This window comes from Dreissena polymorpha, chromosome 5, assembly GCF_020536995.1.
Source record: "Dreissena polymorpha isolate Duluth1 chromosome 5, UMN_Dpol_1.0, whole genome shotgun sequence".
Classification (NCBI taxonomy): domain Eukaryota; kingdom Metazoa; phylum Mollusca; class Bivalvia; order Myida; family Dreissenidae; genus Dreissena; species Dreissena polymorpha.
In genome coordinates, this window is record NC_068359.1 from 60,463,399 (window position 1) to 60,478,179 (window position 14,781).

At 34.2% G+C, this 14,781-nt stretch overlaps 1 protein-coding gene across 3 annotated transcripts in view; it reads left to right on the forward strand.

The window, feature by feature from the left end:
• Nucleotides 1–14,781, forward strand: part of LOC127831985 (uncharacterized) — a 63,683-nt gene that overhangs the window by 26,725 nt on the left and 22,177 nt on the right. For all 3 annotated transcript variants that reach the window (XR_008026601.1, XR_008026602.1, XM_052357111.1), the window contains exons 2-3: nucleotides 12,763–12,869; nucleotides 13,923–14,252. Coding sequence is in view for 1 of the 3 variants with exons in the window: in XM_052357111.1 (XP_052213071.1) it covers nucleotides 12,782–12,869; nucleotides 13,923–14,252 (418 nt within the window). In the remaining 2 variants the exon portion in view is untranslated. The remainder of the gene's footprint in view (nucleotides 1–12,762; nucleotides 12,870–13,922; nucleotides 14,253–14,781) is intronic.

Sequence of the window (14,781 nt, forward strand, 5' to 3'; positions counted from 1 at the left end):
CCATGAGATACACATGCATGCCAAATATTAAATTCAATATTGAAAAAGTTATGACCAATGTAAAAGTTTTCGGACGGACGGACGGGCGGACAGACAGTTCAAATGCTATATGCCACCCTACCGGGGGCATACAGACAGCTTGTTAGTGTGACCCCCCTATAATTATTTGGGTCGGACTGGTCACATTTCTTATGAAAAGGACTAATCAGTTCAATATGTGAATGAAAAATGTGTTTAGCGGACGGATTGTTTGTGGTACACATACCTTGAAATATTCGTATAGAACATTGTCGATTACAGGTGATTTATTCATACCAAGCTTTTTTTTAATAGTTTTTAGAATTTCTGTGTCTGAGATTGGGATATCTAGAGATTCAAATGTCGGACTAAAGTCATGATCATTATCAAACTGATAAATTAAGTTAGGAAAATCATCATTTATTTGTGTATCGCCACCAGACATGAGAGAACATATATAATTGTTAAATTCTACGTTTGAAATACGTTTGAAATAGCATCTCCAGCGGTAGATTGTTGTCGCGATTTAACAATTTCCTAAATTCTTTCGGTGACATTCGCCTTAGATCATTCATCTTTCGAAAGCGGGAATTATTATACGAATTTTTTGACTTTCGACATTGATATTTATAATCTCTTTTTCTTATTATGTAGTTCCTCTCTGTCAGTGTCCGATAGGGTATTGTCAAATTGTTTAACTGCTTGTTTATATGAGCCATATTTACGTTTACATTTGTCGTCAAACCACTGTTCAAAGTTAATTACCTCTTGAAAACATGGTTTTCGATTACAACATGTTTCTTTTCAAAATATGTTTGACCGTTTTTACATAAAAAAATCCTAACTACCGACGTTAGAGTTTAACTTTAAATCATTTATTAGGGTATCTAAATTATTTGTTATATCACTTTCAAACGATTTTCTATATGTGTTATCAACTTTATAAAACTTCGATTTACCATTTCCAGTGATGCTCCTAAACACAGTATTAACTTTCAACAATAAGAATAGAGGCGAATGATTTTAGAATGGCGAAAAATCACCAATTGCAAATGTGTCAAGCAAATCAGAATTTTTACGGTGTGCAAGCAAATAATCTACAATGCTTGTACCGTTATGGTCCATGCATGTGAAATTTCGCCCGTCACCCGGCCATCGACCGTTAATTATCAGCTGATTTGTCGCTTTACACATATCAAGTTAACAATCACCGAATCGATTTGAAGTGGTATCACGAGAAATCCGAGACGTGCGTGTGTCGATGGCAATTACGTCATCATCACATTTGTTTGGATCAAATTGGCTATAATCTGGTTTACTACCGGTTCTACAATTAAGGTCACCAGCTAAAAATATTTTCCGACGATCATTAAACAATATAATATCTTGCTCTAGTTGGGAAAGAAACTCTACATTATACATGGTATGAACAGTAGATGATTCTGGGGCAATATATGTCAAACAAATATATATCACCATCTAAATTGAAAACAATCTTATCGAGTTTAACCCAGAAAATACAGTCGATTGTATTTTGAGCTAGAGTTACACCCTTTCTTATACTAGTTTTTATATTAACAATACGGCCACCACTTGGTCGTTTTGCACGGCGATTTTGATATTTACGAAAGGAATGAATCGGGTTTGAGTATTCCTCAATTTCAATGTTAGAATTTCTATTTGTCCATGATTCTATAAGGTATATTATATCATACTCACAAAGAAAATTAACATAATCAGTTGACTTCTTTTTGTCGGGTGTAAGTCCTTCTACTTTCCATGACAGGCAGTTTTGAACACTCTCACTTATGACATAGCACAGTCCACGGTAGAGTTTCTTGCTAATGTAAAGTTTGTCCATCCTGATACATGCTTCCTTCCCGTCAATCCGTGCCTGCATGGGTACCAGTTGCCGGTACTTTTCGACGACTTCTTTTGGGAACTGGTCCGAGATCCTAAAGTTTGTTCTCTTAAGTTTGTTTGCCTCTCGTCGCACGTTTTCCCGAACCGGATATTCACTGAATTTGGCGACAATCAGCCTTGTCTTGTTTGGGTCGAACGGGCTCATACGATGAGCTCTTTGCAGCCGGACTTCTTGTTCCTCAATGTTGAGTTTTTATTTAATGAATGTTAATAGTTTTTGTTCTCAGTTGTTCTCTTTTCTTCTGGTGGATTGTGGAATAAAAGATTGTCGTGCATACTGCAACACTTCACGTCCTGTATTTTATTTTGTAAGTTGTTAACAATTTCTGAGTGATCATCTCCATTGTGTTTGTGATTTTCATAATGTTTACGAAACGAATTTGTGTTTGCTATTTATATCTGGCATGGTTTGGCTTTCAGATTCTCGACTCATTTCAATGTCACGCACTTTGGTTTGTAGGTCACTGATAGCTTTTTCCATGTTTTGCATGCGACATTTTAAACTGTTTACAGTTGTTAGAATGGAATCCAGTCGAGAAAGTTTACTATTTATGTTATCCAATCGTTTAATTAGCGTTGCAATAAGGTCATTGTTTATAATACCTGGTTATGTGGGCGTTGGTTGTCCGTTCACCAGGACCCCCGGGGATACCGTACCACATGGCTGGAAAGGGTTCACAGCAAAACTCATATTTGGTTGATATAAGTAGCTTGGGTTACTAACCTGGCTTAACGGGGTTTGCGGTCCTTCCAATTGACTGTTTTTGATACTACAGCTCTGTCCGTTTGCACATGCCATAGTTTGTTTTTGTTTACGTTTGCGTTCCCTCCGTTTGTCAAGGCTTTGGTGTTGATCACTCGGCGATTGTTTTGATCTTGTACGCTTTTTTGTCATCAGAAAGTTTTTTTGAGTCATGTATATATGATTTACTTTTATTTTCACGACATTTAATCCAAATTGTACAGTGTTATAGATTTATAAATCAACTTTTTAACATTGTTTTCACCTCTCAATTTTTTCAGCCGCCATACCTCACGCATGCACATTAGCACTAACTTCATTATGAAGAGCCCTACACTAACTAATAGAGAAACTGAAACTTATAATTGTGTTTTTAAACATGTCCAGAAAACCAAGATGTTATTAGCGTGAACAACATTGCAATTTTTTTCCTCAAACCATTCTTATCGTTCAATATAGGTGTTAATGGATAATAAGTAATTAAAAAACGGTTAATTTACTAACACATCTAATTAATGAAACAAACGGAATGCCGCGTTTTAAAAAGCTTCCTTACAATATTCTATATGAGCATCATCATAAAATACGCATACGAACACGCCAATATTTGATGTTTCCTTAAGTATGGTGTAATCATCAGACTTTAAACTTGGTTGAAAGCTATTTATTTTATATCGATTTCATCGAAAGCCTAAGGATCACTGGGAACTTTTCTGGGTAGAAAAAAGTAATTGTTGTCTGAAACGAACGCTCCGATAATGTGGATCAAACCCGTGACCTCTCGGTCACTAGGCGGACACCATGTACAATACGCTACGGCGACATATTATCATTATTTTTATCATTATCCATTTGATAACTATTAATGTTAACTATTAATGCACTCATGCCGCTATTTAACTTTAATTGGAGGTGGTGAACTAACAAGGCATTTAGCGGTTAAAACTGTCCCCAAAGAAAACAGTTTACTATACATTTTATCGTCCTAAAATGTAAGTATGTTATGCTATTGATAGCCAAAAAATGAATAACAAATAACTAAGTAGCTCATAATCTACGAAATATCATCTATTTTATGACGAAACGTAAATGCCCGTTGATTTTAATATATAAAATATTTTTAATAAACTACTCGTTTATTTTATCTCACCTCCTACAAAAATGACCTAATCCGATTGGCTTAGAGCGGGCACGTGCCCATGGTGTAATTTCCACACACCCGGAGTAATTTCCATACACCCCGAGTAATCTAGTAGTCGGTTGAGATATAATCGCTTCGCTCTCGTATGGTATGAAACTACTGAGGCTGTATATCCCATACACCATCAGTTACTTACAGTGTACATAATAATATTTTAATATTATCGCACCTTCACCTATTTTCTAAATACTATTTAAAATATGAAATAAAATTCCATTGGCTTCTTATCGTTTTAAATATCCAAATATAATTGTTCAATTTGACGTTATGTCCGTGTAATTAAAGCACACAGCATACTCACATTCTTTCAACGGGATCGCGGATGAAGTCACAAACAAGAGACCAATTAATATGGCCTTCATCCTCTCCAAACAGCCGACCGCGAATACATAAATATTTAGTCGCATTATGTTATGCATGTGTGTTTCAATTTAGATCACGTGTTTCGGACATTAGCCATTAGGCTTTTATGTAAATTTAGACATTATCTGAATATATTATTTATTCAAACTTAATCATAATTACAAATCGATATGCAAATGATATATATAGTATATGTATGAGGATGTTGTTCAATGTAATGCCATGCAATAAATTATCATGTTGTATCACGTGTTTCTATCTAATTATCTATTTCAGAATATCCTTTCATCTTTCTAACACATGATTGTAACTATCTTGAATATTACATACTTGCATGTACATAGCACTGATGAAAAACAACCAAATAAGATTGTATCTTCCGTTCGCATGCATTTTCAGAGATCGTGATCTAAGTGTAAATGTGCATTTGCTGTACAATATGTTTAAACCATATACTCTACAGTACGAATATTGCAAATATTGCTATTTATACTAAAACAGTTGGTGTTTACTACGTTTGAACCATTAAGAAGACAAGAAAACCCAATAATAACTCAAATATCGCAACCTTTGTGAAAAAGGACTACAGCATCATGTATTAAGATAAACAAATTAAAATATACAGCAAATAAGATGTGTTTGTATATGTTATTAAAATATATTATAAAGTAATATCTTAATTATAATATACTATTTTGGTTTTCATATCACATGTATCTGATTCGGCAAGGTTTTGTTGTTCATGCCTAGTGCTGCTGAATGTATGATGTTGTTGTACCGTTGGTGCTGCTGTTGTTGTTGATTTCTATTTCAGAGAATCCTAGTTCATGTGTTTATATTGCAGTACGGCGTACCGGTATTTCGCGTTTTATTTATTTTGAATCATATATTGCAACATACATGTATTCCATTTGCAAACAATTGTTCTTACAATGAATATTTTTTAGAACTTAACTCGTTTTATTTAAATCAGCGACAACAGTGTGTGTTATGTATTCGTTCAACAATTGGCAATAAGATAACAAATGACATGCTAAACTCTCATAACTTGAATAGTATACACGTACACTAGCATCACGAAAATGTGATGCGATTCCATATTTGCTCAAGAATATTCAGTATATCATTACTGAAGACCATTGTTTTTCTAAATATGATGTTTTAGATTCGGGCTAAGTAAAATAATAGCTTTTTGACGATGCTGCAAAGCAGCTCGTCCAAGTTATCATACCATGAAAATATTCTTCACAATGGCGACCTATGTAAAAGACCGAGTAAAAGATTGAGATAGCTCGATTTTTCTAATCGGCATACCTCGCTGATTATCATTGATAAAGGTATTGGAAGCTCAGCTATAAATAGGACAGCATATTCTGGGGAAAAGATTTAATAATAGTTTGAACACGTTAATTTTAAATCAGTTATATTCAATTCATTATATGTTTATAGATCAATGACACAACTATGCATTTTCTGTATTGTAATTGACATTTGTCGTGATTCAGTAAATAAATTGCAAATTAAAACGTGTATAATTGACTTTCAACGCGATCATGAGTGTATAGAAAACGAATTATTTCGAACCTGCCATTTGTAAACGTTGTAGCGACTATGGTATATAAACAGCATAATAGCCGTTTGACATCTGTGAAACTAGCTCTAATGCGTGCTTTCTCATTTTGCATATTTAATAAACTTTTCAAACAGAAATTACAGAGCCACATCAGTGCACATACTATGTTTGATAATGCATTCATTTGTTGGATATTGTTTGCTGATTTAAACACATATTAGGTCATATCGCGGAGATTTAGTTGACCTTACTATGTGTTTATGGGCGAACTCGCGTATTCAAGTGCTCTTACGACTATGTGCTCATACCTACTTTCGGGAATCATCATGAAATTATTGCCGTACTTAACGAACAAACATGCCTAAGCTTATTGAATTAGAGAATAAAACAATACTCAAAAGAGAAAAATTATATGTTCATGCACATTGGCATGTGAAATCACGTCCGAACACATAGCATCATTAACTTAGGAAAGGAAACAACGAAATATAAAGTTTGGTATGATATACATGTCAAATTAAAGAGCATTGTGTAATTAAAGAGCATGTCAAGTTTTGAATTTATATGCTGAAACGTTATGTTATAACCCACAAACGTTTTACTGTAACATAACGTTTTTTTTAAGATAAGTGGTACAGAAAATACACGTCGAATATCTTTTTTAAAGATACTTCTTGTTATATTTGATCGAGAATGCAACCCGCCTCCCAGTTTCGCTGAATGGATCAAGTTCCCCACGGGTACTACTTCCCCGTACCCCCGATTCTTTTTTCGTAGCCTACATTTTTCGTACCTAATTTTTTTCGTACCCAATTTTTTGTTTCATACCCAAATTTGTGCTCGTACCCAAATATTTTTTCGCACCCAATTTTTTTTACTACCCAAATTTATTTTCGTAACCAAATTTTTTTCGTACCCAATTTTTTTTAACAAAATTTTAGTACCCAAAATTTTCTAACACTTTTTTTTCCTACCCAAAATTTTCGTACCCACATACACAATTGTGGTGATGTAGATAAACTTAAATAGATGCTTTTATGTCAATCCTCTTCAAAAGCATCGTCACACCAGTACTGTCAGTACTTTGATTATCTTTTACTCCAGTTTCGCACTCAATTTGACTTTGACTGCTTCAATGCTCAAACGTTACGTAAGTGTTTCAGGTATATATTCAAACAGGTTTTTATGACATGCATATTCTGATAATTAAGAATGTAAAAAAACGTAATTGGATTAACAGGGTTAATAGAGAATAAATACAAATGGAACGTGTTCTGTGAAAAAGGGGTTTAATGCATGTGCCTTTCTACATTAGCATGTGAAGTCCGTAACCACGCCATATTTTTTAAATTGTGGTTTCAATTTCAGTTATTTTAGCAGGCTATTCATTGGATTTAGCACTGGAATCTGGGCGTAAGAGTACTTTAATTGATGGTGGTATAAAAAGTGTTTCCATTTTGTATTCTGTTCTGTCCGTTTCTTTTATATTATCCGCTTTGAATTACGTAAATATGGCCTTTAGTATACTTAACTATCATATAAATTAAATGTTCAGGTTATAGTTTCTTACAATTTATTTTAATGTAGAAAATTAACCATCGCTATTTAAAGGGGCCTTTTCACAGATTTTGGCATGTCTTGATGTTTGTCATTAAATGCTTTATATTGATGAATGTAAACATTGGATCTTAAAAGCTTCAGTAAAAAAACAAGAATAAAATTAAAAAAAAAAAGAAAAAAAAGGTTAACCTGAGCAGGACTCGAACCACTGACCCCAAGGAGTCCTGGAGTAAAAAGTCAACGCATTAGACCACTCGGCCTTCCTTCCTTATAGATTTACATATGTATTTTATACTTAATATAAGCGATCCTCGTAGTTTTACAAACAATAACGACAACAACAGACCTCTCCAAATTATTCAATCGTTTTGCGTTGCAACGCTTGATAATTTTCAGGTTTTTTAAATCGTCAAAAGATGCATATAAAGGCTATTTTAGAGCATAGTTAATGTTCAGTATTAAGGTTTCCTCACAAATATAAAAAATTAAACGAAAATTTGCGAAAATGAAACAACTTTTTTCAATTTTGTCAATTAACCAAAACGTGTTAAGGCCCCTTTAAGGGTTCGTCTGTATATTTTAGTCTTACCATATAAGGGGTAATAAAAAAGATTATTGTATTCACTATACATATTCATTCGTTGAAAATTAAAAGATACACAGTTTTATCAGTTTTAGATGAGTACAATTACACACCCACCCGAGAAACTACTGTATACTCAGTTGTGGTTGGTGTGGATTGCCTATCGATATTCATCATCAGCATGGAGTCACTCCGTCTCAATGTTTTGCTCCTAAATCATGGACAACTGGGGAGGGTGGTGCCACCGTAGCTACGGTTTGAATGTCGATATTTATCCTGTCACATGCCTTTAAATCAGCACGATAACCAGGTAACCTAATATCCCAAAAGATATTAGGCTAGATGACCACGTGACCTCGAATATCCGTCAGTTGCTGTCCGCGCATGCGCACGCCTGTACTATTTTCTATTTATACAATTTACTTGTTTTCAATTAAAAAAATTACAACATACGTGTAAAGTACTGTTTAAAAAAATATTATTTTAACAGCATAATTTCGTCTTTGTGTATTGAATTAATAACGATTGACTCGATTTCTGTGTTGTTTAACAAGACGGAAGCTAGCCTAAGCGTTTTGCAAGACGTGACGTCACAATGTTTTTGCTGCGGCGTGTTTTTTCCCATATTAAATATTTAAACACAAAATACTGGAAAACTATATATTTTAGAAACATTTAAACTAATGTTGTAAATGTGACAGGATAAATAGAATAATAGGTTGTTGACGTGGATGGAGAATGGTTATCTGGCTCGTCGTAGGATCTTATCGGGTTCGCCTTTGGCTCACCCGATAACTTCCTCCGACTTGCCAGATAACCATTCTCCATCCACGTCACCAACCTATTATTCTCTATATCTACGTTGTCCAAGTTGCCTCCTATCGCCATAGCCACAACCAGCTTGACGACTACCCGGTAGCTTTGCTTAGTTTCCGGTAAAATATGTCGCCTATCCCTGCCAGTAGACCCGACTGCTGACATAAGTCGGCACACGGATTGTGCGCAAAACTCTCTAGCGCCTACATCTATGGGGAACAACCAAATATACCAGCCTCTTTGGTTGCATGCTTCTTGCAGCTCTGTGTATTTGTTTTTCTCTCGAAGGCCTCTTCACATCTGGTTTCCCAAGGTACGGTCAACTCGATCACGATGAGTCGTTTTACCGCCTCTTACCACAGAACGATGTCGGGCCTGAGGTTGGACTGTGCGATACGTTGGAAGACCAGCTTCTTGTCAAAGTCAACCTTCGTGCTACATCTCGTTGTGTTGTTGATTATTGATGTTTTCTGTGTCGGCTATCTCGGTGCAGTTTCGCTCGGTTTAAAGTATTTAATTATATTTTGTCGCGTTTCCTTTACCTTTCTTTTTAAAGCCACCTCTCTGAGGACGTTGTCGTGATGCCATCTGTATCATCCTTGTGGCAGAGCTGTCAACGTACAAACTACTAAATACACGTGCTACTTTCTAACAAAACTCATAAGAAACGCGTTTTGTGTTCGAAAGAACGAAAGCTCAAGTAACACGATTCACTATTTCTTATCCTCAAATACACGAGTACATCTCTTTACACAAAATGAGCAATATATATTAAGATGGGATATAAAGGAAATTGTAGATTATGTCAAACAAAACAATTTGTTGTTTTTTTACTGGCGGTGAATTTATTTGAATAATTTCGTATTGAAAACGTTCGTCACTGACACAATATCTGGGAACCGTAACGTGGTATGTAGTGTGACCGTTTGAGTGCGTCCATTCAGTCAGGCGGTTTGAGTCGCAAATAATATGTTTACTTCTTTATCGCTATCTTGAAAACGTTAAGATTCTGAACAAAACGAACTATATTTCTTATTTATGGCAAATCAAATCAAGATTGTTGATCGAAAATTGCCTTAGCTTGTCTGCCAGAATCTACTTGTTTGATGTGTTTTATACTGGTCGATACGTATATGTCTGCTTTACTCAGTCCGATTAGCTATTTCCTAGTGCCTAGTGCAGGTACTTTTTTTATCTGATTATGATATTTATTGTTTTATACATTTACATCAGATTATGCACTCAATGTATGCAAGCGTCTTAGAGCGGCACTAAGACGCTTGCATACATTAACATCAGAGAGTTCCTACATTCGTCTAGATATTTGTATATATAACATTTTGTACAAAGTTCGTATTTACTTTTATATCAGAATAACATTAAGTATTTAAGATACTTTTATCAACGATTAAGCTTTAAGGGATTTAGATAATCTCACATATGATTATACATTTGTTCTTTTATATGATTAAACATTACAAAACGTATTAAGACGTTACATAAAGTAAGATTGTGTATTAATCTGTTAGAACAGTAATACGATAAGTTATTATTAATGATATTTTAATGATCTGTTCAATTGCTCTTCTTCGCTTCGTTGCAAAGCAAATGTTAATTCATAATAAAGGATTATGAGACATTCCGAGTTTCTAGCCTGCAATATGTTCACACATTTTTATCTGAACCGTTAATTTGAAGATGTAACTTTTATGAACATAAATATTGATCACGTAATATGTGTCTTGTTCTGTGAAAGCTGGGCATAATGCATGTGCGTAAAGTGTCATCCCAGATTAGCCTGTGCAGTCCGCACAGGCTAATCAGGGACGACACTTTCCGCCTAAACTTGATTTTCGGCAAGGAGGGACTTCCTTGAAACTAAAAATACCATAAAAGCGGAAAGTGTCGTCCCTGATTAGCCTGTGCGGACTGCACAGGCTAATCTGGGACGACACTTTACGCACATGAATTAAGCCCATTTTTCTCAGATCAAGACACATATATGTACAACGGGGATCCCCGAAAAATTTGAAACTATCAGGATAGTGTTCTCCGACACTTTACTACACGACGGTAATGAGAGAAAAGATGTAGAAACAAATGCCGAAAAAACAATATAAAGGATGCTCTGAACGTTTTTAATTTTTAAAGCGAGTATATACGATTTTTTATATGTGTTTAATTATAATAAATTGATAAAATATGCTACAATAACACAACATAGGCAAGAAAAACATACTTTAAATACCAATTTCATAAAATGCAGCAAAGACAAATTAGTGCCCCGAGTCGATTGTGCCGAACATATTTTCCTACAATAACCGAAGCAATCGTCTTTTTATCAGGACCAGAGTAAGTGTTCGTGTGTCGTTTGAATAGATATCGTTGCAGGAATTCAAATGAACCGTTAAACTAAGTTTAGATTCACATCGTACATGAATGATACACATGCTGGCGAATTCGACTGTACAGCCGTTTTCGATTTCAGAATTAAATATCTGGATTATTTCGCATTTTTTCAACACATGTTCTTCTGAATTTTTATTTTATTTTATATGGAAAGATATATATAACAAGTTTTGTACACATCTTATATAAATTCATTTATATTTGACAAAATCGTATGTACTCGCTTTAAATCATAACTAATTTTTATGATTCTTACGATAAACGCAATCTAAATATTTTTCATACGCAAATTCATGCTTAAACATTTTGTAGTATTTAGTTTCGGTTGCTTATAAATAGTATCGTAGCAATTTTGATGAAACGTGTTTACTTATCTTTGGTTAATGTCAGAAGAATAATTAAAAATATGTATGGAATTATTGGACAAAATTCCGTGTCCTAGATGTTCTATTTGCTGTTCAATAAATGCACAAAACAGAGCTTTGTTATAACTTTACCAAATGTATATGCTTTCACATTCGATACGAATCTTTAAAGAAAATGGTTTTGTTCGGCGAATGATGTTTAACAAGCTTTAACATCGCCTGCAATATTGGGTGTGCTAAACACGTGTATGTTCATTGATATTGAACAAGTAACACAATAAGTTTGCGTGTTGCAATAAGTTTGCAAATGAGTTAAGATATATATATATATAGTGTTTGGTTTAATTGACGGGATCGCAAAAGTGTATTTCGGAAATAATATTAAAATATTAATTTGGATATATTCCTTTTTTGGGAACTGTGTTTGTTGTACAAAAATATGGTTTTGTCAAAGAGTTACATGTATCAATAGTATCAATTATTTTCTTTACAAACATGACCAACGTGGTGGTATAATATTTAATTCAGTGTATATTACACCTTACAGCCATAATACTGGAGCTTTTAAGATCCAATGTTTACATTTATCAATATAAAGCATTTAATGACAAACTTCAAAATATGCCAAAATCTGTGAAAAGGCCCCTTTAATGACGGGAACGCTTGCGCTCTTTCGCGGACTTGACGCTGAAATGTTTATTGAATGTAAATAATTCAAATAATTTAAAGAATGTTATATAATAAAAATATTCTTCAACAGCGTTATGTACAATACTGCGATATAAATCAATTCATATTCAAGACTGGGTATTTGATTGGAACATAAAGGTTCACTGAATTGCTCGTAAATTCGAAAATATTTGTGTCAGAAAATCATTCTTAAATGAAAAACAAACAATAAACGTATTGAGAAGTTGTACTTCTGAATGAGAATGTGGTAAATTTTGCTATACGTCGGTATACGTCTTCATTAATAATATAAAAGCTTGTCAACGACTAGGTTGTGAGTTGAGCAACACGCTTCGTTGAACACTTTCTTGCTATAAATCTTTTAAAAAACGTTGCCGCGAGCTATGCTAGACTGCTACACACGTTATGATGAATGTACGTGTTTTTATGCTTGAGCATTAGAAGATAATGTGTGCAACTGAAAAATCCAAATGGATATTACTTTTTTTTTTTAATATATATTTTTTTATTTATCATCAGGTATTTAGTAATCATCGTGATGATAATGAGGAGGAGGAAGAGGAGGAGGATGTTATTGATGATGATGCTTAGTCAAGACCACGAAGACACGACGCGAGATCACTATAGTAATACATCGTCCTTAGAATAAGAAGGGCCAGAAAGCGAAACCACGATGCGAGGTTGCGATATTACGAGGCTAAGGTGTGAGAATACGATGCAAGATCGCGATATTACGATGCGATATTTCAATATTATTATCGCGATCTCGTATCGTGATCACGCGTTCTTGCATCGTGATCTCGTGTTATTGCATCGTGATTTCTCTCCTTCGTAAAGTGTTTTCTTGTTTTCGCAATTAAAGGTCTTTATATAGTGTTTTCGTGTTTTCGCAATTAAAGGTCTTTATATAGTGTTTTCGTGTTTTCACAATTAAAGGTCGGCGATGCATAACAACGAGTGACTTTAATGGAACGCCATTGATCTGACAACAGTTTCATTATGTACAAGGAATGTTAAGTGATTACATCCGTTATTATGAATTACGTGTTTATATGGTTGATTATAAGAAGTCAATGTGTTTACATAAAAATCAAAATGGATATAACTGTTTTGAAAATATATTTATTTTGTAGTTGCATAAGTATTTATTCATCAGGTATTTGCTTTATTTTATACTCGTGTACCTTTTCAGACCGTAAGAGTTATCGCATATAAGATATAAAGAAAGCACACGAGATTAGAAATTAATGCCTTTATTATTATTATTATTATTATTAGTAGTAGTAGTAGTAGTAGTAGTAGTAGTAGTAGTAGTAGTAGTAGTATAATTATTATTATTAGTAGTAGCAGTAGTAGTAGAGTAGAAGTAGTAGTAGTAGTAGTAGTAGTAGTAATAGTAGTAATAGTAGTAGTAGTGGTAGTGGTAGTAGTAGTAGCAGTAGCAGTAGCAGTAGCAGTAGTAGTAGTAGTAGTAGTAGTAGTAGTAGTAGTAGTAGTAGTAGTAGTAGTAGTGGTAGGACTAGTAGTAGTAGTAGTAGAAGTAGTAGTAGTAGTAGTAGATGTAGTAGTAGTAGTATTAGTAGTAGTAGTAGTAGTAGTAGTAGTAGTAGTAGTAGTAGTAGTAGTAGTAGTAGTAGTAGTTGTAGTAGTAGTTGTAACAACGTTATTTTTATTTAAAGTTTTGGGTCAACACCTACTGCTGACGTCTAATGTGCCTGTGGTAGAAGAAAACAACCCACTGACATTTACCTGTGTCCTGCCTTCTAATGGGGCAAATACGGGATGGATTGTGAATGGTGTTAGGACAGAAACGGCGCTACTGGATGACGGGAGATGCATACAGCCATCTGCACCACCACAGGGGTTTATCTACACGTGCGTCAGTTCAACTGTCTTCACTTTGACCATCCTTCAGGTGAAACGTGAACAAAATGGAGATCAGTGGACGTGCGATTCATGGATAAACGGCGGAACTTTATATAGCAACAACGTTACCCTAAAGGTTCAAGGTAAACATTTAAATTTGTATTCTAGATTGCATGTAAGTGTTATATAATAGAATTATGCTATTAATTGTTTTGAAAAAAAATCTGTTAAAGTTTTGTTTAATGTGTACTTCAACAACTACTATTACTCAACCTACTGCTGCTGCTACCCACATAACTGCTGCAAATGCTACTTCTGCTAATTAAGCTCGTGGCACATCACAAATAAAATCATACTGAAATAAAAAAGAAAATTGAATCAATTTTATTAAAGTAATATTTGTATTTAAGATATTTAGTATAATATTTTCTATCAATCTTAAAAAGTGGATGTAATTTCTAGGTTAGTGTTATGATCAAATGAAACAGTTTTCTTTCCTATGACCTCTAAAAAATGTACAACTTAATTAACTACTGTTTATAAAATCGGTTGTGTGCGCATTGCAAACGGCCTGAACTTAATATAGATAAATACAAAAAGTAATGGCCTTAATGTGATCTATCAATGGTAGATTAATAGCAGAGAACACCAGACACATACAATTAATAACAC